Here is a 24,076-nt window from a genome sequence, read left to right as displayed (position 1 = left end):
GAGTTAGTTGAAAAGAGTAATACGACCGTCATGTCTGTAAAAGTGAGGCAACGACTAGCAGTTCATTAGCTTAACTTAGCATAACAAGTGGAAACGAGCAAACAGCTGGCCAGGCTTTGTTGTGCTTAGTCAAAATATAGTTTATATATATAGTTTTCTATAGATAAAATAAACATGACGTAACATGAGTGAACTTAAAAGGTGGCAGATTTTGTTGCGTTTGATGACAACTTGCTGCTAAGCTAAGCTAACCAGCTGTACGATGCAGTCTTCATGGACAGATGTGATACTGGAGGCAAAGTGGTATTCATTTTCTCACCCAACACTGGATAATAAAACCATTTTCCAAAAAGCTATTGTTTTAAAATAACTTAAATAGTTCCTCCAGAAATGAATGCTTCCTCCAAGTTATGCTATCATTCCTTGATCATTGACCTCCATCAAGCCTGGTGTCATCGCATGAGCTGATAGTGTTTCACTTTCTCAGGTTGTCAGGTTTCACCCACAGGTCACTATTAAAAACATTCAGAAGTGTAACTGAAAGGGTTGATAACAGCCTCTAGTTGTCTGAAACTCTTTCACCCTGATGATGTGAGGTGCTTCACATGAAAAAGAAAGCCTCCACTACACAGCCAATGAATATAAAGGTTATTATGACTGGTAAATGACATGAAGCTGTGACCACAGGACCCTTAAAGAAGATAGCGCACACTGATTCTCATCTAGTGGTTGTCCATTTTGCTGACTCATGTATTTCCACTGTCAAACCACATCCTTTGAGCAGAATAAAAAGACAAGCCTGTGCATCGAGGTGGGTTTCAGTGCAGTCATCATCACATCAAAGACAGAGAAAAGAAGAAATGTTCTGCCCAACGCGTTTCATTGTTTCTATCTCCTGTCTGGTCCTCCTCCTTATCGTCCAGTCAAGTGAGTAATATGTGTATGTTATGTGTTCATTCATGTAAATATGCAGAGTGTAAAGTTAAGGTACTGATATCTTTCAATTTAACAGTCCAGCCTGAGCAGAGGTGTAAGTCTCATGGCACTGACCAATCATTGACTAATTTAATCTTTTTTTTTTTTTTTTTTTTTTTTTTTTTGTCATATTAATACACAAATGTGCTCTGTTTTAGGTCATGGCTCTGAGATTATTGGTGGGACAGAAGTGGAGCCCCACTCAATGCCCTTCATGGCTCTGCTGATGAACAAATTCATGTGTGGAGGGACACTGATCAGTCCAAAATGGGTCCTGACTGCTGCCCACTGTCCTCAGTAAGAACAAGATGCTTCAGTTCCTCAAAGTGTTACTTCTCAGAATATGTGCTTAAACTAATATTTGCTTTGTACTGATGATGATCATTTAATAGTGATCATTTTATCATTAGTTTATGTCCTCTTTTAGTGAATGTGAACTTTGATCAGCGTTTCTTGCTCTTGCAGCTTTAAAGAGGTGTTGCTGGGGGTGCACAATATCAAAGAAAAAGAAAAAGACTCTCGGCAGGTCCTCAAAGTTGAGCGCCAAATTCCTCATCCTTGCTATGATGCAGCAGATAAGGTCAATGACCTAATGTTGCTCAAGGTAAGGAGACATAAGAGTAACCAGTTTGTGAAATACCACCTAGATGAAGTGAAACAAGAAGTTTCTGAAAATGAAAGAGAAATATATTTGGAGCTTTTTGTTTGACCTCAATATTTGATTTTTAAGTTTGTTTCAGCAGGAGATGAAGATGTCGTGCAAGCTGCAAACCAAATTTGATCCAAATCAAATAACTGCCACATGATAGTCAGACTTATGTCTCTTTTAAGGCAATTAAAATAGGCTACATTCCAAGTGTGTATGGTCTATGACTTGCAACTAACAAACTTTTAACTTTGCCTTGAAAATTGTTCAGCATATGCATACGAATTTACTCTTGTTGTTTTTAAGAGCACTTTATAAATAATGTGACTTGACTTTGCAGTGACAGATGTAGTGTTATTTTCTGTAGCCGTGAGGTTTTTTTCTCACCTCCAAAGCCCCCAAAGTATTATACTCACTATACTCTGAAAAAATGACATCTTTATGCCCAATCCAACAGTGCAACAGTTTTTTTGTTGTTGCTTTATTACAAACTCTATAAAAGCAATGTATGGACAGTCAACATCACTACCAAATGCTCCTTTAATAAAATGTTTCTCTTTCTAATTTCAGCTTAAAAAATCAGCGAAGCAAACCAAGACAGTAAAATGGCTCCAGTTGGGTAATACTGTCAGAGAGCCGGCAGCTGGGGCCCGCTGTCTGGTGGCTGGTTGGGGGAAAACAAATAACAAGGGGGGTATATCAAACACCCTGATGTCTGTCAATGTGACTGTGATCGACAGAACGAAGTGCAACTCGCATGACTATTATAACCTTAAGCCTGTTATCACCAGAAGCATGATATGCGCTGGTTCAGATGGGAAAAAAAGCGCTGACACCTGTCAGGTAAGGAGCTTTTATGCAGCCAGTCATCACATATCACCACCTTAATGGCTATGTATGGGCTTAAAATGACTTGTCATGTGCTTGTTTTCACTGTAGGGGGATTCAGGAGGCCCGCTGTTGTGCAATGGAGCTCTAGTCGGAGTCACTTCTTTCGGGCGTGACTGTGGCTTGATTAAAAAGCCCGGAGTTTACTCTTTCCTCTCAGAAAAACAACTCATCTGGATCAAAAGTACTATGAAGAAGTATGAAATATAATGAGTCCTCCATGTTAATTACTATGTATTCATGAGCCACTTTGATGACTTTATCTTAATTATATTGTACTGGTAAAGTTTTTATGTCTTGTTTATTTCCTTTTTGTTGATTATGCAAGAGCAAAAGTCGAGAGATGCATTAAACTTAGTGTTTGATTGCTGTGTTGTAAGCTGGGATATTTTGCATGTCTGGCTGACGGGCCTACAGTAATAACAATCGCAATAATCGCATTTTGGAATTTTACTTTGCTGCTTAAAAAATATGTGCATGTATTTAAAAATCTATATCTATTTTTTTTTAACAAATACTTTCTGCTAAGAGCAAAAGCACCGCCAGGTGTAAAAATTAGACCAAAAAAAAAAGTGATTTCTTTCTTTCTTTGTGTTTGTACTATACAACAAACTCATAATGTGCTGTCAGTTCAGTAGCTTGTGTTTCAGTTCTCTGGTTTCAAGTTGTGTGAGATCAGCATTCAGATTAAAACCTTTTGATGTCTCATTTAGTGTTTCCTTTCCTCCTCTTCATGTCATCTGCTGGTGATATTAACATGTTTCCTGGTTGAGACAATTACAGCAATGTCATCAGAGATCATGAATTTTTCACCCACAAAGATTTCATGGTGGTGCACTGAGACCACACCACAAAAGACAAATTCACACAGTATACAGCTGAAGACCCCATGCAGGAAATGTGCAAAACATTGCAATGTTGCATAACTCCCTTTATTCAAATACTGAAGGAGATATGAACAGTGAACACACAATGAAACATGTCCATTCACAGTTTTGATGTTTGCCTTGGTCCTTGGAGGGATTATTCATCAATTTCTTTGTCTCCCTTATCTTAAATACTGTTGTTCACTTTCTTTCCTGCAAACTGAAAGAGCCCTTTTGTTTTTCTTTTTTTTTCAATATTTGCTCCCCACTTCAAATTCTTGTGGGTTTATCAGGTTGCACGCAAGTCAGCTTAGTCTGGTAATTATATCTATACACCCAGTATTTATGACAAGGGATTTGCTGTAATGTTGAACTCACACTAAGTTTTCCTACACAGTCACTAGGTGGCGCCCTCTGCTGTACTTAGTGTGGCAGAAATTTTCAGAACAGAGACATCAGTCAGCTGACGGACAAGATACGCTATATAGACAATAATATTGGGACACACCTCGCTCCTCACCTTGTTATAGAATTTAGGTGAGGGATGGGGCTGTTTCTCAGGGGTTGGGCTCAGCCTCTTACTTCCGGAAAATCTTAATGCTTCAGCATACCAAGACATTTTGGACAAAGCTACGCTTCCAACTTTATGGCAACAGTTTGGGGAAGGCCCTTTGCTATTCCAGCATGACTGTGCCCCAGTGCACAAAGCAACGTCCCATAAGGACATGGTTTGATGGGTTTGTTGTGGAAGAACTTTACTGGCCTGCACTGAGCCCTGACCTCAACCCCACTGAACATCTTTGCGATGAACTGGAACAGAGATTGGCAGACAGGCCTTTTTGTCCAAGATCAGTGTCTGACCTCACAAATGCTTTGCTTCATGAATGGGCAAAAATTCCCTCAGAAATACTGCAAAATCTTGTGAGAAGCATTCCCAAAAGAGTGGAAGCTGTTATAGCTGCAATGCTGTCTGTGAATGTAGAACGTCATGCCATGAACGGCCAAGTTGGTGTAATGGTCAGGTCATGTACCAGTACATTTGTTCATAAAGCATAGTTGAATAGTTTTTAGAGGCCTGAAGATGTAAAATAACTTTGAAGGAAATATGAACATTTTGTGCAGCGAATATATTTTTGTTTTTTTTGCTTTTCAGGAACTATAAAAAAAATTAGTTTGTTTGTTCATTCACTTGCAACCCCACATCACTGGTCGCATTTATGATGACCAAATTAAGAGTGACAAAGAATTTATTCTGAAGAATTATTTGATGTCTTGCTTGTCTAAATGTCTTGCTGGGGAGAACAAGATGGCTCCAGTCCATCCAACTGGGAATCATGAACTTCTGTCCAATATTTGCTGAGACATTTCAGTCTGAACCGATGTAGCTGGTCACCTGACTTTGTCACTGAGGGCCACGCCACTATGACTAAAAACTGCTCGACAACATGTGTCATTTTGTTGAAACAGTAGTCTGTGTAGATTAAAAACAAAAGAAAATAAAACTACTTGGCAACTGATCTGCTCCCTTGTAAAGATGAAGGGAGAACAAAAACCGTTACCACACCCAGGAAATTCCAGCAGGTCCTTTATTTGAGCTGTAAGTGAATTATCGCTGACCAGCCATCTGCCTGTGTGTTTATTCTGTTACCATGGTCACCCACAAAAGCGCACGGGGCCCACCTCAGTGCCACCGAAACTATCAAAGCTCACCACACCCATAAAAACTTATTTTGTCAAATGGATGAATGCACAGGTGTTTCTGAGTGGTTTTGACACATCGAAATAGACAATTCTGTCATGGAGATCACTGTCTCTTTCTCACACACACACGCACACGCACACACACACACACACACACACACAAAAGTAAATGTTTACCTCGGCTTGCATCACCTGTGAGTGTCTGATGAGTTGCCCACCTTGCCTCGCCTTTTCCCTCACTCACTGGTGATGCAACGCCACAACACACAGAGTGAATCTGTATTTTATAAAGGTGACTGGAAGCTGTTGTATCAAGGCAGGTGAGTCACATCCATCTAAATATGCTCACTGAAGTGCAAACCCTGTGCATATCTGATTGAAAATTACAAGCCTTCAAATTTTCAGCATTTGATTTTGGATAACAAATTTACAGTAGAGGAAAGGTTCAGTTTCTGGTTCATCTAGCCAGACTCTATCTAATGTAAACAAAATCCACCTGACAACACAATTTTATGGAAGGAAAAACATTTAACATATTTTTTGGAGTTGCTTTTGGTGAACATAAACATGACTTTTATTTTTTTACAAGAAAACTCCACAGGGCACCTTCCAATTGGTGCAACAAGGTGTAACAACTTTCTCTACTTTGTTGACAATGTGGAGACAGTTGATTTCATTACCTGATATGCTAAAATCAAAATCTTTGTTTTGTTTTTCCATCCAGGGTCAAATGCAAAAAATTCAGTTGCAATGTTTCGGATGGATGGATGGATGGATGTTTTGGACAAAGTTAGGTATTGTCTTGCAAACAGCCGTGATTGCATCAAGTAGCAGCTGAGGATGTTAGAGGCCAACTAAAAAGAATTCCATGTAAAGCATTTCTGGTGAAAGGTTAAGTCCGATTTCTGAGAGTAAAGCCAAGATTATGAGTTCACAGAACAGAAAGCCACACATTAGCGTTCACAGAATTGCAAAATTAGGTTCAGCTCACGCAGCTGTTCTGCTCGTCTTGAGGTTTCACACTTGTACCCTCTGCAGTTTTTTGGCCTTTCATTGGAAGTCTCACTGACCTCCGTGCATTATGCATGCTATTTCAACTGTAGTGAGCCACTGAAGAAGCTAATATACATGATAACAAGCCCATTATTCAATCTACAATTTTTTCCAAATGTGCATTATGCATGTCATTGTGTTATGTGCACTCATGTTAGCTATGTTTTTGAACACCTCTCAGGTCCAGGAAGAGAGTCACGTGAGACTAACTTCATGCCTTGACACAGCGGTGCTATTTAAAGAGCATTACGCTTGAATGCTCTTCTTGCTCCTGATTCAGTTTGTGCTGCACTTTAACAAACATGTGTTCATGCTTACGTTGCCCTCTTTGTGTACCTTCTGTTCTAGTCTCCTTTGTCCCGACCCACATGATTATGTTTTAGTCTTTGTTTGTATTTCCAAGTATTTTGAAGATTCCTAAAATAGCTCAGTCTAGACACGCCTCCGCTTCTTTTCTTGTCCACCTGTGCAACAGTTACCTACCCATTAAGAAATCTTTAGATGTCACTCTAGACTGTTAAAAACACTGCAGTGTCATGGCAACACATTTTTGGTCGTGTTTGTGTGTGTGAAGCAATGACAGTGTACAGTGTGTTTGTGTTCGTCTTCGGAAAATTGACTTATCTTCCAGGAGTCAAACCATAAATTCATGTGATGTTCGAGGTTGGCACACCTAAAAAGACTTTCCAGTCTCTCATGCTTTTGTGTTGCTGTAATAGTTCTCTGAAGTCCTCAGTGAGCTTCTACTCTCATCTTAGTCTTTGTTGAATCTGTGTCTGGCTAAAAGGCTGAGGTGTTTGTGTGAGCAGGCTGCTGAGGGGTTGGATGCATCCACAGACGGGAATGTAAAGAGAAACTCACAGGCAGAGACGCATAAACAAATACGACTTCACATAACACTGAGATACTTTATTGGTGATCAAATTCCATCCCTTTTCCAGCGTGAGATGAAGAGCGTTTGTCTGACCTATAACAACGGCAGTGCAATAAATAAAACCAGATCTACAGAACATCAAAGGACTGAATGCTCAGCATTCGCACATAAAAGACATCATTACAACAGTCCAGCATACAAACACTCACAAAGTTGTCAGCAATAAATAATCACACTAAATAAATTATATTCTAACAAGTTCTGGACAGTAGTTTATTTTACACAGCATCTAATGAAGCAGTCTATTCACTCTACTGCTTTCTCGGGTCCTCAGACTCCTCCAGTCCTGTGCAGCTGGCTGAGGAAAGACAGAGGGAAATTCAATGTCAAACTACTGTGTATTGCCAATCATTTATATCTGGTTATTAATTTTCTGGTTGTAGGTACAAAGTAAAAACGTTTATTTAAATATTGTTTCTCAAGCCACTATGTGATTCTCACATCTTACAAATCATTGTTATGGTTTGTGTTTGTTGAAAAATGGCTGATGATATGCTGGTGATGATAAAAACTGGGGACAAAGTGATGTACATGTCTCAATGGAAGTCATGTGGAAGAGAAAATGAATGCAAACAGTCAAATTATTACTCAAACTGCCATTCACATACACAAATCCATCAATTTACAGATAAGCTCTCTGGTTCAACTTTGGCCTACTGTCCTTCCAAAGGCTGATTTATTAGCAACAGTGTGGGTGTGTTCACTTTTGGTTTCACCTCCAAATAAAGTGATATAAATAGTAGAACTAAACTGGCTTGTTCAGATCCCGTCTAACTGCTCCTCTCATTAGGACACTGAACTCCCACATGAGCCACTAACTTTCCTCATGTTTTAATAGTATCCAATGTGTGTAAAAAAATTTATGTGACTGACAACTTAGGCACTCGTGGTGTTTAAATAATTCTTGTTTTTTAATCCTAAATGCACCTCCAGCTGCAGCCCATAACTCAGGGTGGGCACAATCTAACTGATCGAAATGATGGACAAAACTGTGAAAATAAGCAAATAAATAAAAATCAAAATCATCCTTAATGCATTAATAAAACTAGCTGAAGGGCAAGATGTAACCTTCAGTGCTTCTTTGATCATATTTTTTTCATATTTTTGAGTTAGCACATTACGAGTGCAAATACATTCCTTACAGTAATGAGGCGAATCTCTGTGTTGCTTTTTCAGAGAGGACACTGAGTGACATGCAGCCTGTGAGGAGAATCCTGCATGGCCGCATTGTTTGTCTCAAGGCCAAAATTTCTGTGTGTCTAAACACGAGTGTGTGTTTTGTTGAGTGACATCTCACCACATGTAAGCACACACTAAGCTGTTACAGCGAGGTCATCACGTGTACAGTCAGTGTGTCAGTACTGTTATTGTTTCGACACACAGGTGAATGTGTACGATCAAGTGCTTTTCTTTACGCTGGTATGCAGTGCAGAGATGGGACGGGCCGAGACACCCCTGTCTAATCCAGACTAATTCCTCAAATGGGGATTCCTCTTGTGAGTGATGCAACTCGCTTTATTCAATAACAACAACAGGCGTACGGACTTTTCTGTCGCTCTCTGAGCCCACTCTTTCCTGTTTGGCTTAAGGTTCACGTGAGTAGAGGCCAGACACCACCCTCTGAGGACTTAAGCAAGACTTTTGCATGAAATGGATCATCAAAATATACACCAACCGGAAATACAGGAGCGCCTGATCAGCATCACAATATTGCCGGCACAAATTGCAGTAACGTCGCGCTTTTGCTGAAATTACTAGCTGCGACTAGCAGATTTTAGCAGCTGCAGTGCATTTTTGGCCAGTAAATAATATTCTCGGTAGGAGGATTTTTTACACCCCCCAGCCCCATTAGCCAGTGTGATCATTAACTGAAAGTTTCAAGTGGAGGGGTATTGAGGTGTTTACGAATGAGATGGAGTCAGAACTGAATTGATTTGACCCTGTATGAACTCAGTAAGAAGTACTGTGAGTGTGTGTTTGGGTACACACAAGTAGGTCAAAACCTCAACAGCACCTACCTCATCGTAACTTGACGCTCTCACACCACGTCACTAACGGGTTTCTGTAGCTTCTCCTGCTCTGTCCCAGTTCCCAGGTAGGATGCCAGGAAATTTCTCTGTGACCTGTAACTACAGAAGACATTTTCGCCGTGAGAATAAAAGCCAAGGTTAGGGCTTGTGATGAGCAGACAATATTTTGAAAGGCAGGAGTCAGTTACGTGGCTTTGATCCTGCCTCGACAATTGAAATTCAAGAAGTGTTTCAGTTGTATTTTTGCAGCAGTTTCTCAGGATTACACCCCATAAAGTGTATTGGTTACTAAAATCAACCCTTTTGCTATATGACTTTTTATGATCTGTCTGTTATGTCTGTTATGAAGGTAGTTCACTCTCACAGCAATAAGTTGTACTTTCTCTCCACCTCCACACTACAGTATTTCAGCCTATGGTGGCTGTAAAGCTGTAATTGCACTGCTTGCTTTTGGACTATTGACTTTGCCCCAAATTCCAACAATAGCTGTGATTTGGCCATATATTGATAAGGAATTGTGACTAGTAAATGACCTGTTACCACATTACGGTAAGCATTAGATTGTAGTTTAAAAATCAGCATGAGTAATACATGCATGAGTTTATGTGGCACAGGTGAAATAACAGATTACACTGCAAATCAATAAAAGGTGAGCACGAGATGTTAAAGGTCATTAAGTACATCTTGTGAACGTGGTGAGCAATACCTGTATAGTGCAGGTGTGTCTGGGTGTGTTAATGTGCTTTTTGATGTGTCAGTGTCTTCGAATGCCAAGAAATGTTTTTGGGCAGGATGTGTGGATTGTTATGTGAGATTCATTAGGGTGTGGATGGTTGTAATTTCTTCTTGATTTAGACATAACATTTCAGTCCCTGTGTAATAACACATACCTGTCTAAAAAATGGGACATTGGCTGAAGAAATTTGGAAATGTTGCTTGGGAAAAGAAAAAATATATAGATGAAAAAGACTGAATTCTCAGATTTTCCTCTTTATCTTGCGATTTTTTTTTCCACAATTGTCAAAGTCCCATTGTGTATTACAATCCTTATCCCTTCCACCTCTGTTAGTTTAAGCAAAATTTAGGCTGCCCAACGTGAAGGTAGACATGAAGCTGCTGCTAGCATCTTTTCACCTGTCACTGACGAGTGTCTTACAAGGTTTAGCATGAGATCCCTCACTGGCTTCCCACAAACAGTGATGTTCCCTCTGAAATCCTTTAGTGCAGCTTTAGAATTGAAGTGTGTGTGTTTGAGTGCGTGTACATGGCTGTGTGCCGCCTGTATACTCACTGAGCACAGGTCATGAGCAGGATGGCGGTGCAGCTGATGACAGACAGGACAACAGCGATGATCACTAATACTGTCTGCACCAACTCGGCGTTGTTGCCGGGCTGGTTTTGAATCGTCCCCAGAGTTTGGATCCCACAGCGCTCCCCATCGTAACCCTTCATACATCTGCAGGGAAACAAATTGATCAGAGAATGTAATCACTTGCTCCAGTTTTCCGTTTGGCTTGCACTGACCATGAAGCTCATATTCACACACAGGCGAACGAATTAACACCCAGAGTGAACTGATGCAGTACTCACATGCACACTGGCTCCTGCAGGCCCTCTATGTGCTGGCAGTAACCATGAATGCAGTAGCCCAGGTGGGTGGAGGTGCAGGGATCCTCTGTGGTGCTGAGAGTTGAGTGTCCACTGGTGAAGAGCGTGTGCTCTGGGTTGAAGGGAGTGGTGCTCTTGCTCTTGTGCTTGTTCCTCCTCTTGCCTTTGCCTTTCTTTTTCTTGGTCTCATTTCTGCTGGATTCTGTACCAGGAGAAATCGTGAGGGAATCTTTAAATAAGGTTTACAGCATTGTTCTTCTTCTTTGTACTCTCCATGTACCAGGAATACGGCTTAAAGTGAAGCACGGGTGGTTGACAAAAGGCACTCTTTGATATTATCTTGCCAACATTCATACTTGGGTGTGAATGTTGGCAAGATAATATCAAAGAAAAAAAAAAAGTCCGTCTTGACCACCATCATCAGTCTTTTTTGTGTCTTCACTTGTCATAAAGCTTGTCACTTGTCATAAAATGCAGATTTTAGGATCATGGTGACATATGAGCTTCAACCCAAAATCCAACAGTATTTGAATGTGAATACAAATATACATCTAATCTTTTGCTTGCCATACCAAAAAGGCTGAAGTTTTCGTTGTCTCCTCCTGAAAGTTCCTCATCTACTTCCTGCTCATCATCGTCGCTCTGCAAACTCTGGAGGTCCTCCCCAGAGGCCGGACCCCCAGTCACGCCAACTACCCCACTGGAGAATGTGGCCTCAAATGCTTGAGCACCAAGAGCACCACAGACTACTGTCAAACAAAAAGGAGTAATCAGTGACATCATATCAAAACTACATAGAGATATGAAAATGATAAGCAGGGTCAGAGTCCAAGTTTGATGTAATGCAGTTTAATGTGGTTTTATGGCAACATTTGGATAGTGTTCTTTCAAGGCTAGAAACAAAACCAGAACCTGTTGCCATCAATTACAATAATCTAATAAGTTTACTTTTCTGTTCAAAAAGTGCCCCAAAACAAATTTTGAAATCACAAAGGTTGCTTAGTTACTTTGTTATGGCAATGTACTCAGAAATCTTGGTCCTTTTACAGCTGACTTATCTATTCATCTTAAAACATCAAACAAAGCAGATTAGACACATACTACATTGTACCTAAAACCAGTACAACGAGTCCACATCCAGAACTGCACTGAAAGCATCATTCACACCAGACAAGAATGATTTTAAAGACTCAATCAAGTATTTGAAATATGTTGACAGCGTACAATAACTTGACCTTTATAAAAATTCGGTCTATTTATAGAATATGAGATTCAGACGTGCTGCACTTTAAACACAAATTATTTTCTCCAAACACCTGAAAATGTCTCCCTCCCATCTGACAAGTGCTCACTTGCAGAGACGTTTCTTTCTTCCTTCAACCCCTTTTCCTGTCCTCACATTTTACATTTCTCTTCTTTTCATTTCAATGAAGTGTGCGCTCTACACTTCACACACACACACACACACACACACACACACACACACACACACACATAATGTAAGTACAAGTCCAGACTTACCGAAGCACAGGAGACAGGTGAGGACGAGAAGGTTCATATCCCAGGAAGAGAGTGTGGTGTATATGACAGGCTTGTGCTAATCTGTGTGTGTCAGAGTGTGAGAGTGTGTTTGTCCCCTGCTTTGCTCTCTTCAGCTGCTCTGGGTGCAGCTTTTATAGACCAGTGCCTGCCTCTCCACACTAATGAAAAAGAAGGGTGTGTGTGTGTGTGTGTGTGTGTGTGTGTGTGTGTGTGTGTGTGTGTGTGTGGGAGAGAGAGAGAGCGAGATACAGACACGACACAATGTGTGTATGTATGTGCACCTTAAAACACACTTACATCACAGAGGTACATCCCAACAGAAGGAAGTTCAACAAGGTGTGTGTGTGTGTGTGTGTGTGTGTGCGCGCGTGTGTGTGTGTGCGTGTGTATGTGTGTCTAATGTCAATCTGCCCCAGGCAACACATTTTGCACTTGATGTTCTTACACATAACAAGGCTTCTGTCAGGGAATAATAAGTCTGAACAAGATTGAGACACGAAGCAGTTTGATGTATTCTGACCTGTTTCTCAGCACCATAAACACACACACGCGCGCGCACACACACACACACACACAAACATTTGCTCCTGCTTCTTTAACTGTTATCGCTCCCACGCATCTCCCACTATGGTCACAAGTAAGGCCATAATTACAGCGTCAGTCCATTAGTGACACACGCGCACGCACACACACTCATAACACTGTTGCCAAGTGAAAACCTTGTATCTCCAAAAGCCCATAATTTGTTTTATTTTGATTATTTTGATTTTAGCAGATTCTCACTTGGCAACAGTGACATTCAACACACCTTGTAATAAACTGCATCCAGTAGGTACATAACACAAGCCACATGCAAAAAAAGCATATGAAGACAAGAGCAATAATAAATCATGAAACAAGTTTTTATGATTGTGTGGGTGTGATTAATAACACATGACATGAAGCTCACGTCACTTCCCCTGTTGTGAGAATGATATTGATTCATGACCCAAAAAGGGCAAAATAAATTTTTACTTTTAAATTGCTGATGACAAACTGAAAAAGTGGCTCCTTGCTAAAAACCTGCTGCTTCACCTGCAGCGCGTCAAACAATTACAAATCCCAGTTTATGATTTTCTTCACTTCCACAAAGAGCAAAGGACAGTAAAAGAGTGAAGGAGGTGAAATCGTGAGTTGGAGAGAAGAGGAAATGCCAGAAAGAATTTATTTCCAAAGAATATTTTGAAGATTCTGCCAAATTTGACAATCTATATGAGGCAGCAACTGAAACAACTCACTTCTGTTGAGATTTCTCCATCAGCAAGACTTGTGCAGCTCTGAGTACATGTTGCTTTATTTCTATTATTGTTCAGTCACGGGTTAAAATGCACCAAATCTGTAATTTTATGTGATATTCCGTGCATGATTTGCATTTTTTTCAACAGGACGCCTTCCTGTGTCTGACTTGTGTGTGTGTGGTTTGATTAAATGATGCCCAGTGTTACTATTTCTGTACACAGTAACCGTGAGGAGACCTTAAGGCTTGGGTGGAGATGGTGCACCGAAGAATGTGTTGGTTTTGTTGTTGTGTCTGTAGACAGAGGCTGCTCCATCGTTCGTGCCCCTGTGGAATCCATTAGAAACCTGCTAGGTATGCTGGGAACTCATCTGATTCTTTGGCCTCAACAAGAAACTCCTGACACATTTTGTTTTATAACTGCTGTGGAATTAAATTGTTTGGATTATGTGTAATGGCACTGGGGATATGTGATATGAACGTGTGGAAAGTCTGACACAAGCCTGGAGAGAAGCTCCTCATAACAGCCGCCCACTGTAAACACACCACAATGTAGCTCACGGCATGAAGGGTGAAAACTTTCTGACACGCAAATACAGCCGTATCTATTTGGATAAAACTTTGAATCATGCTTTTTCACAAAACAGTTACAAGCTCAGAAGCTGTCACAATAAAAGGGATTATTGCCCACGTGAAGCACAACCTGGGACTTAGATGCAAGCTGTAAATGTGTCTACACACCTGCAAATCCAGAACAACTGTGGATCAGGCTGTGCTTTGAGATAAGTGTCATTGTAGTTTCTGTACTGGTTGATCATGTGGACTCTCATCTAGCCTTTTTAGGGTTACTGCCCTGATTTGTAGCACCTGCTCCAGGTGCACATTCATATCACAAAGTGCAGCCATCCCATTCTTTCTCTGAGAGAAATGCTAATATAAAAATGCTCATTGATATTTAGCAGGCTAACATGTAAGAACGCTAACATTTGCTTATTAGCAATTAAACACAAAGTACAGTTGAGGGGACTGACTGAAGTATTGGACAAATTAAGATATTGACATGATGATGGTGCATGAACATGATGAACAAGATGTTGAAATTCACACCAGCGTCTGTGCCAAATTTCAACAGTTGTCGAGACACTTTCCTCAAAACGCCAGTGCATAAAGGCATAACATGCATAAATGCAAATGTCAGTGTGATGCTGGAGAATAAGTTGGAGGATTTAGGAAGTCAAGAGGATTCCTCCTCTGGGGACCATGAATGTCTGTTTATGTACGTTGAGATATTTCACTGCATAAATAGAAAATTTGACCTACTGGTGGCACTAAAGAACAAGCCACAGGATCACCTACGTTATTAAGATTCATCCTCTGGGGATCACAAAGGTCTGTTCAAGATTTCATGGCAATCTATCCAAAAGCTGTGCTGTGCTACTAGCATGGCCAACAGTGAAAATATGCCATGAATCAGCTTTGAGCTGCCAAACAAATGTGTGCATGGTACACGTGGACATTTTTGTTTTGGTAAAGGGCACGCAAGGATGCAGCTTATTGGGGCTTCCACCAACCACATTACTCACTACACGGGCAACCTACTATTACTTATGCAATAATTAGGTAATAACAGTAACTGAGAACTGAGAGAACAGTGTGGAGATTAGAGAAGTATTTCCTGAATTTTGTTGTGAATGCTTATCCACAGGTGTCATATTTGGAACAAGATGGACTCCACTGAGAGGGTGTGTTTGTGGGTCTGTGGTGTGTGTAAGTGCATGCTTATGTGTTTTTAAGTATGTCTTAAACAGTAGGAGCGTTTGCAGGCGAGTTAATGTTTCTGCGTAATCACTGTTGTTGATTAGCATAAAAAGCATATAATGATGCTTCATCTGGTTCGTCTGGTGTTAAAAATGGCTCATTGATTCTGGTTAAGGCACTAACCCGGGTGCAAAGAGTAATGATTAACCCTGCACCGGATACGACACTTAGTGGGTCAGATGATGACTGTAACACTGCAAACATACCTGTTTCTTTGCATTATACGAGTTTAGTATGACCTTGTGATTTTAAATTTAAATATTTGCCTTGTTTAAATTGTGGTTAAAAGAAAAAAAAGGTGCTTTTCACAAATTAAATAGAAAACAAAGGCTTCATAAATCCTAACAAGTTAATGATTTTGGAGATCTAGTTCTCTGTAGAGATTCATTGCAGGGATCAGCGCAGGTTTCTGTGCACCACATCTGTGAGAAAGTATAAGAGCAGCAACACACAATAGAAGTTCAGCCGTAAAGTACTGAGGAATGTTATTTAACCATCGGTCAAAGCGGCTGATCTGTCTAATAAGTAGAATCATTTTCCGTTCATCTTGACATTATATCAAAAGTGTGTAGGCCCTGACAATTGTGAGTGTGTGCAGCAAAGTGTCTGCTTGCACAAAATACAGATTACTCTCAATATAACATGGAAAATTTCAGGATGGCAAACAACAGCAGGTAATTAAAGTTACCAAACGCACCAAATCTGAAGGGAATGCTGCTTTGTCCCCGATGATTTCCAAATAACCCCACGATCTTTGCGTTGTCGCATCACTAGCTATAAGCTTTATTTGGGATGCAGCATGTTAATTAGTGGAGAAAATATACTGTTAGAAAAATGATCCAAAAGACCTTTTCCATTGCACACATTTAAATTTGTCATGACAGGAATTGCACGTGTGTTAACTACTGACAATAATGACTCACATCGATTAAATGAGCCAGCATGCACAGAGCCACAGCCCCGGAACTGTGAAGCAAACACAGCAGTTATTCATTTAATTAATTATTAATAGAGTGTCCTGCATGTCGGGTTTTTAAGTAGAGCTCTAAACAAAAGAGGTACAAGTCCCACAGTAACCTGTGTTCTGAAATTTATCTTACTTTTTATTTGTTTTACTTGTACTCGCTGTATAATGTAACTAAGTTTATACTAATACAGTTTCAAAAGAAAAACTTGTGTCTTAAATCTGACGTCCAGTTGAATTGAAAGTCACTATTTAAATGAATGGAGAACAAGTTGAAAATTTGAAAAGTATTTGCTTTAATTTATTTCTCATTAAACACATTTTCCTAGTACATGCAGAACTTCAGTAATACTGCCATCGCAAAATCTCAAGACAGCACTCGGTGAACATCTGAGATTTTTATGTGTTGGTAAGGAGAGACATTTTCTTTCAGAAAAAGTGTGAGAACTGTGGATCACATGGAAGAAAGTTGTGAAAACTGTAAAAAGTCTTGAGAAGCATGTGAAATGTGAAGACTTCAGACCATCAGTCATATGACCAAAGTCAAAGACACAGAAAAAGAAAATCATACAGGAGTATATATATATATATATATATATATATATATATAATTCAAGTTGTATTTGTTTTTGTAGCAGTAACAGAGCTTCTAAAACAGAAAAGTTTCCAGTGTATTTGTCAATATTTTACAATAAATTATCAAAATGAGAATACTTTAATAAAACACAGAACTGTTACACTTAGTGGCCAGACACTAATAAAGACAATAATGGTTGTTTTTAAGATTTAATTCAATGTAGCTACAAAGGGCAACAATAAATACAAGCCAAAGCAGGCAGAGGTCAGATTTAAATTAAAAAAACTACAAAACAGTGTAAACCTGTGCTGCTGGACGTAACTCAGCAGGCTTTTATTATTTTTGTTTTGATTTAAAAGACGAGACGAGATGTGAACCTGAACATGAAGACACTAGCATAATTGCTTAACGGTAATGATCATTATTATGGCTGTAACCGTCAGCCAAATTCAGTAAAATCTGGTGCTAAGCTGTGGCTTGTTGCCTTACAAGCTTAAAAGGCACATGATTGGGTTTGCATAATCCCAAATTTCTGAAAGCTTGGATCACTATAGGGGGTTGGAAAAAGTCATGTCGGTGCTCTCTTACCCATAATATTTACTGAGACTTTCAAATTTCTCCATGAATTTTCCATGACCCACCATCACTGCGGGTTGTGTCACACATAGAAACTCTTTCTGTGTGTCTCATCATCTGTCCAGTCAAATATGAGGGTAGCAGGTGCTGAAACGACAAATCGCACGGCACCAAAGATGTTTCTTTTTCAACATTTTGTCTTTCTGCTTGTTAACATGATCCAAAGCCGTGTGACGTACGGTACTGCAAGTTGTAACAGTCCAATAAGCCAGCCACTAAGTGTAAGCTCATCAGGTTATGTTGAAATTTTCGTTTAGAAAACTGGGACATGTTGGTTTGACGTTTCCAGCGGCGGACGCGGCGTGTGCCACTCTAAACCCTCTGGACTCCTTTGCAACCCTGCTGCTTCTGCTGACGAGGGAATCTGTTTTTCTTACACCTGTAAAAATAACACAGAACATCATTTAGTCCGTTTAAAAAGGTGTGAACAGTGAACTGCACTGGTGACCAGGTTTAAATGTCCAAAGAAATGGCTTTGGGATCATAATCATTGTCTGGCGGTTTGGCATGTCTCTGCACGATACAGGATGTTGTGGCAGACTGAACGTTAGGAGGGGGTTCATTTGAAATACAAGCTACACCTGTAGGTTTTACATGATGAAAGGCTGTGCGTCTGAGTCACCCTCAAAATCCATGATGAATACGCCACTAAAAAAAAAGAAGTTTCAGTGAAAAAGAATGAGGTGTTTTGGGTTTTTTTTAAGCTTATATTTGGTCCATAGTGAAAGGCAAAGGCATCAATATGAAGGCATTTTTCGTTTAACAGGAACATGAAAACAAGGAACTTTTCATAACACGATGGGACATTTTGGGGGAATTAATGGCCCAAGGTCAATGGATGGTTATCACATGTGGATTATAGGCAACATCCCGAGGTTAGCTTACTGTGTTATGTGATCTGATCAGATCAGAAATCCAACACAACAAGTTATTTATGCAGTCCTGAAAGTCTGTTAGAGTCTAGAGTCTAGTTAAATCAAACTGCTTCAATATTTTCAAGAACTTTTAAGAAACTTGAAGGAGACAGACAGGTAACTGCTTTAAAATCAAGAAAAAACATTGTTTAGAAAGATTATCACTATTTATGTTATGTGTTGTGCATTTAAACATTACACAGTTTCAGGAAACCTGGATATGCTAGCTGGACTAATCTGATAGAAACTGGGACACTGCTGGGATACCAGGATACTCCATAGTGTTCGTTTTTTTATTAAATTAATTTAAAAATGTAAAGTTTTCATGTCAAAAGGGGGTGAGTGGTCATCCCTGAATCCCAACTAAATCCCTGAAATAACATGTATGTTATGATAATAACAGCAGTTATCACCTTTCATCTATCAAAGTCTAAAATTCCAAAGTCACGTTAAAAGTCTGCTATTGCAAACACACACACACACATATTCATTCTCAGACTAAATCCTTACCATTTGCAGCAGAAGTACAGAGCTCCAGACAGACCTATAATCAGCAGGATCACACAGAAAATGGTGACAATTATCTGCTCTTCTCCCATTGGCTGAACGACGAGCTCCAGGTTGCCACACCTGGGGCCATAGAAGCCCCTCTCACACCTGCAACACAAAGAGACGAGTCATTCGACACCACACCATGATTAAAAGCAGCAGACACCCACACCCACACACACACACACAGGACCGTACTTGCAGTGGTGTTCCTTGAGCTCCACTATCAGCATGCACTGCCCATTGTTCAGGCAGTACTTGTCAAACGTACTGTCGCAGTTCTGTGTTGTACGTTTCACCACATGATGGCGCTCTTCTCCCTTTCCTGAAACACAACGAGACTGCTGTTGGAACCCTTTGCATATGAAACTCTCTTGTTAACTAAACCTCGGATGTCTTCAAATTTGCTCCCTTTAGTTTTTGTATTAATAAAATTTGAATCATTAGGAAGCTTGTAGAATCAGTAACATCTTTTAAATGACTAAATGTTTCATGACCACTCAAAAGGTCGATCAAAAGAATCTGTAACTGTTTTGGTGACATCCTTTTTTAAGCCAAAATGACAAACATTGTTCTATTGTTTCGTCGTCATAAATGCAACCGGTCTGACATTATGGTTGAAGGACTACTGTGTGCGACTTAGTGGCATCTGGTGGTGGAGACACAGACTGCAACCAACTGAACGCCCCTCGTCTCACCCTCCCCATAAAAAACCGCACAAGGCCCTCACTCGTGTCAGTGTTTGGTTTGGTCTGTTCTGGGCAGCCTGGTGGACTCTGTGGAAGAACACCGTACCCCCAGTCGAACTAAAAATACACCAAAACTCAACAGTTGTTCGCTTCGGTTGATTAGACACTAATAAAAAGGGAGGGAGCAAATTTGATAAGATTGTTCAAGTTTTCAAATGTTTCACATTGCAAAAATAGATAAACCAAGAATAGTAGAATAGTTGGTGGGTTTATCGATAATAAAAAGCAATTGTTGTTTTTGTTGTTGCAGCCTTAATTTTTCATTTTTCATGTCTTCTTTTAAGATGGTGGATTTTACTAGTTTTAACTATCTGTGCCTCTACTTGTCTCTTTCTTGTCTCATTGTAGAGTGTTTTGCATTTTTATCTCTCTGTTGTAAGGCATTTCATAAGTTTCTGTTGAAAATTTAAAAAAAACAAAAATGCGTCTCACACTGGATTGTTACCAATTTTAGCCCTCAGAGTCAAAATATTTTGAACTGTTTGAACTGAGTCCGTAGCCTGATTCAGCACGTTGGATGAGTAATTAAAAAAGCATCTGAATTTAAATTGTTCAACTACTGCTTTAAGAGTATCTGAGGGTGGTCACAGTGTGGAACTCATGCTGCTTTATTCATAATCTGTATTTTTAACACCTTTAAATAAATGTTGGAAGTCAGCAACTGCACATTATTTTCTCACTCAAGTGATCAATCATTTTAACTCTCCAATGTCATTGCTGTTGGCGCACCAGGTGACATCTTCACGTATCCACCAGATATATACGTTAAGAACATACGTACAGTGGCCTTTATAACCAGACAGCTCTTCAGCTCTTAATTAATTCATTTCAAACCCAGTTTGTTTGTAATAACTCCAAAACAACAAAAAAATCAGTGATCTTCAAAAGCAGGCTTTAAAAAATGCTTATGGGATTACTGCCAGTTGAATTACATGTTTGCTGGAATATTACGAAGACAAATCCCTCCACATTTATTATACTTGACAAATAAAGTGATTTGCTCCAGATAAAACTATATCACCACGGTGAATACCTGCAGACAGGGAGGCACTGGATGAGACGCTCTTGGTGAGTACATACGGCCAGAGCAGCATGACACCTGTTGGAGAGATACAATTTGTCTCATTAATTACACTGAACATGAGGTCAGCAGGTCAGCTTTGTGTGGATGTTGACTTTTCTCATTACTGGGCTCAAACAATCCCACAAAGTACTGGTTCAAAGTTATTTTGTCCTTACAGATTTGCAGTGAACATCACCACGTTTAGAAAATGCATGTGCTCAGAATTTGCATTTGTAAGTTTGTATGATATCGCAGGCGGGTAATCGGACTGACTTGCGTTTGCCGAGTGTCTTCACACATGACACCATTCAAGCATTGAAGCATTTTTGGAAAGAAACATCAGATTTGCTGCCAGTTTCTTTGTGTAAACTATTCCAGAAAGAACGTGATGTGGTGTGGCTTGTGTTGCCGAGCCCACATGCCTGTACTGGCCTGCACAACCTCATAACGCAGACGCCCACATTCCTGCAGGGAGGAGGGAAAAACACTTGAACCTGGGATGCAAGACGTGTCTGGTTATGGATCGGGTTATACTTGCTATAAAAGCCTGGTCATCATGCCTGTTGTTATGGCTGCAGAGATATTTTTCTCTGTGGTTTCTGTGAGAGGACTCAGACTGGTTGTTGGGTGTTTCTGACGTGGCTCATCGGTGTAAAGTACACAGCGCGCTTGAGCCGGTGACGAAGCAACTTTTTTGGTATTAGTACTTAATCGCTATTCAGCCAGCCCTTTTATATCATTAGTGACTGACTCACTCTTTCTCTGGCATGTCAAGATCCAAAATGATCCTGACACCCTTCTTACCTCAGTCATTTAGTTTGGATCAGAATTACATCTGTACTTTTCCAATGGTTTGCAAAATCACAAGGATATTTGACTTTGCGAGCAGCTGAATATGCGGGTCTGCTTAATACGGATGTTTAATGTAGGGAAAAGGTGAGCAGGGCCACAACGAGCCTGCTCCATATCTTAAGGTTATCAGTGGCTCAGCTCCTATCGTTGATTGATAACTGGTCAAAAGTCATTTGTCTCAAGAGTCAAAATAAACAAAGACAGGTTGCATGGAACTTACTTACTACGAGATTTGGAAAGTGGTTTATTCAAAGAAAAACTTAGGATTTCTATGAAAAATGTGAATAACAGAAAAGACCCCCACAAAAAACTGCTGATGAAAAAAAAAATTTGAAAAAAAATTAAAATCATAAACACACATTTTGTAGTAGAATTTTGTTTTTTATTCTTTCCTCTGCCTTAGTCAGATTTATCTTGTGACCCTTTGGGGGCGCCCTGACTCCTAGGTGTACATGAAGTAATTAAACGAGCTCCAGTTCAGTCAGCTTCAACAGTAAAATGCTGCTTATGCATTAATGCATTCATATTAATCTGATAATGTCAGATATAATCTGACTAATACTTATTTGACTTAAGCAGCATTTTAGATGCAGGACTTTCACTGGTAATGTAGTACTGTAATGTTGGTATTTGAGTATTTCCTCCACTGCTGGATGCTTATCAGTTTACACAAGCTTGAACATATAATTTCCCTCTTAAGTTTGTTATATGACTTTTTATAGATAAGCATGAATGTGAACAACAAGTAAATGACAGATTTAATCAGACCACATGTGCTTCCAAATAATAAATCTTCCATTCATGGTTTAATTGCTGACATCTTCAGCATCCCTCAGGCTCTGAGCTCTGCATATGCGTCAGCTCATTAGCTCAGGTATGTAAGCCCTCATCTGACTCCTCACCTTCCTCTCAGGTCAATTTCCGAAGTTAGTTGGTCGTTGAAAAAAAGATGAACATCAGATCTGATAATCATGCAGGGTGACGGTCCATACCTACTTCCTTTTTTCCTTCTGCTATATTTCAGAGGGAAATACTGCAGTCTTCACTCCACTACGTGCGCCTAACAGCTCCAGTAGTTACTATGGTTACAGTGGATAAGATTTTACACATATGACCAGCTTATAAAGTCTTTATTGTTGCTGATTAATCTACCCAACAGTGTATAAAACAGCTAAAGTACTGTGCAGGCGTATCAGTAATGCTTTGGTCACGATAATCCAGAGATATGATATATAATATTAGAACTATGATAGAGCTTTTACATCTAACTGAGTACTGCTACTTATAACTGAGTAAAGGATCTGGATAGACTACTATTATCTTATCTTCTTCCTTCTGCTGCATGCTGCAAAAAACTAGTAATAAGATGTAGTGGAATAAAACATGGTTGAATAAAAGTATGATTATTCAGATACTCCACTCAAGTAAAAGTAGCAGTATCACAATGGAAAAAAGTAGCCTACTTCGCTTCATTTAAATCATAAATTAAAAATGCTACTTGGGCTCAGCTAAATGTACTTTAAAGTAGGCCAATGAAAAGCAAAAGCAGAAAAAAAAGCCCCCTGAGTGCGTTATATAATATCCATTATTGGCTCATCAACACGGCTGCATTGGTGTGCAGGTAACGTTTTACTACTGTAGTTAGTTGTATGATTTAATCCACAACTTTTCAACAACAGATTTACAAACTGATCTTAAATTGTAATCTGAAAAGTAACGAGTAATGTAAGCTGTCAGACAAATGTAGCTAAAGTCGAAAGCGCAATACCTGACCGTGAGATGTAGCGGAGGCAGATACGGGCAAGAAAGGTGGATGAAATGCAAATACCCCAGAGGCAGTACGTCCAAACTACACTCGTGTGAGCTACCTGCGTACATGTACTCAGTTACTTTTTGTTTCAGCGGGTCTGGCTGTCAGCTATGTCATTTCCCCCCCTTTGCCTTTAATTCCATGTGTTCGAGCTGATTTTTTTTGTGATGACTTGAGCTCAGTCCACAGCTGAAGCCCGTCATCCCAACCGACGCGCCAACAGCGTGAAAGACGCTTCTTCCTTACGTCGCAGCTTACAAACAAAGAGCTTACCGATAAGCGAGAGGAGCGCCGAGGGTCTGCCGCTCGGATTCATCTCAGGTCTCAGGTGGCTGACAGGAGGCTCGGTGGGCGCGCAGGTAAATGAGCCAGACGGGACTGGAGACGATTCCGATTTAGTTGTCTTCCTGGCACAGACAAACCTGAAACCAATGGGCTCAGTCTTTGCGGTCTGGGTGTGGTGACAGACTCCTGTAATTTAGACAATTTCACACTTCAGTGGTCCAATAAAAAGGCAGGCCTTGTGGAGTCCCGTTTGATTTAAAGAAAGAAAAAAAAAAAAAGCTGAAAAGAAAGGAAACAAGGAGGGGCGTCAGCCTCCTGATGATGAACCTCAGGCCCTCAG

General features: G+C 40.0%; 3 protein-coding genes across 4 annotated transcripts; 1 reads left to right on the top strand and 2 right to left on the bottom strand.

Moving 5' to 3' along the window:
* Positions 1-779: 779 nt before the first annotated feature.
* On the top strand, positions 780-3,217 carry LOC124057280 (granzyme A-like). Its single transcript, XM_046385340.1, has 5 exons — positions 780-927; positions 1,134-1,272; positions 1,441-1,579; positions 2,192-2,464; positions 2,561-3,217. Exons 1-5 carry the CDS (start codon positions 861-863, stop codon positions 2,717-2,719), a joined length of 777 nt encoding a protein of 258 aa, XP_046241296.1. The 5' UTR covers positions 780-860; the 3' UTR covers positions 2,720-3,217.
* Positions 3,218-7,011: 3,794 nt separating this feature from the next.
* areg (amphiregulin) lies at positions 7,012-12,369 on the bottom strand. Of its 2 annotated transcripts, none has more exons than XM_046385338.1 (6): positions 12,223-12,369; positions 11,274-11,450; positions 10,684-10,903; positions 10,385-10,549; positions 9,082-9,192; positions 7,012-7,361 (listed from the first exon to the last, which is right to left on the bottom strand). In XM_046385338.1, the coding sequence occupies exons 1-5, from the start codon at positions 12,257-12,259 to the stop codon at positions 9,102-9,104; spliced, it is 690 nt and encodes a 229-aa protein (XP_046241294.1). In that variant the 5' UTR covers positions 12,260-12,369; the 3' UTR covers positions 7,012-7,361; positions 9,082-9,101. The 2 variants fall into 2 exon arrangements, with proteins under 2 accessions (XP_046241294.1, XP_046241295.1); XM_046385339.1 differs by having other exon boundaries at positions 11,274-11,447; positions 12,223-12,353.
* Positions 12,370-16,573: 4,204 nt separating this feature from the next.
* LOC124058606 (proepiregulin-like) lies at positions 16,574-24,050 on the bottom strand. Its single transcript, XM_046388047.1, has 5 exons — positions 23,725-24,050; positions 20,760-20,825; positions 19,176-19,302; positions 18,939-19,085; positions 16,574-17,893 (listed from the first exon to the last, which is right to left on the bottom strand). The coding sequence occupies exons 1-5, from the start codon at positions 23,765-23,767 to the stop codon at positions 17,827-17,829; spliced, it is 450 nt and encodes a 149-aa protein (XP_046244003.1). The 5' UTR covers positions 23,768-24,050; the 3' UTR covers positions 16,574-17,826.
* Positions 24,051-24,076: the final 26 nt, after the last annotated feature.

Source organism: Scatophagus argus, chromosome 4 (assembly GCF_020382885.2).
Source record: "Scatophagus argus isolate fScaArg1 chromosome 4, fScaArg1.pri, whole genome shotgun sequence".
Lineage (NCBI taxonomy): Eukaryota > Metazoa > Chordata > Actinopteri > Scatophagidae > Scatophagus > Scatophagus argus.
The sequence above is the reverse complement of the archived record's forward strand: the minus strand, read 5'-3'. Positions and strand labels throughout refer to the sequence as shown.

Bases quoted from the DNA above. Each gene is read 5' to 3' on its own strand.
- LOC124057280 (XM_046385340.1), top strand. From the start codon at position 861: ATGTTCTGCCCAACGCGTTTCATTGTTTCTATCTCCTGTCTGGTCCTC. The intron at 928-1,133 runs GTGAGTAATATG...GCTCTGTTTTAG, and splicing joins CCTCCTTATCGTCCAGTCAA to GTCATGGCTCTGAGATTATT. The intron at 2,465-2,560 runs GTAAGGAGCTTT...TTTTCACTGTAG, and splicing joins AAAGCGCTGACACCTGTCAG to GGGGATTCAGGAGGCCCGCT.
- LOC124058606 (XM_046388047.1), bottom strand. From the start codon at position 23,767: ATGAATCCGAGCGGCAGACCCTCGGCGCTCCTCTCGCTTATCG. The intron at 19,303-20,759 runs GTATTCACCGTG...GTTGTGTTTCAG, and splicing joins CAGTGCCTCCCTGTCTGCAG to GAAAGGGAGAAGAGCGCCAT. The intron at 17,894-18,938 runs GTAAGGATTTAG...TTATTTTTACAG, and splicing joins CTGTACTTCTGCTGCAAATG to GTGTAAGAAAAACAGATTCC.
- areg (XM_046385338.1), bottom strand. From the start codon at position 12,259: ATGAACCTTCTCGTCCTCACCTGTCTCCTGTGCTTCG. The intron at 10,904-11,273 runs GTATGGCAAGCA...CTCCTGGTACAG, and splicing joins CGAAAACTTCAGCCTTTTTG to AATCCAGCAGAAATGAGACC. The intron at 9,193-10,384 runs GTGAGTATACAG...TGTCTTCTGTAG, and splicing joins CTGCTCATGACCTGTGCTCA to TTACAGGTCACAGAGAAATT.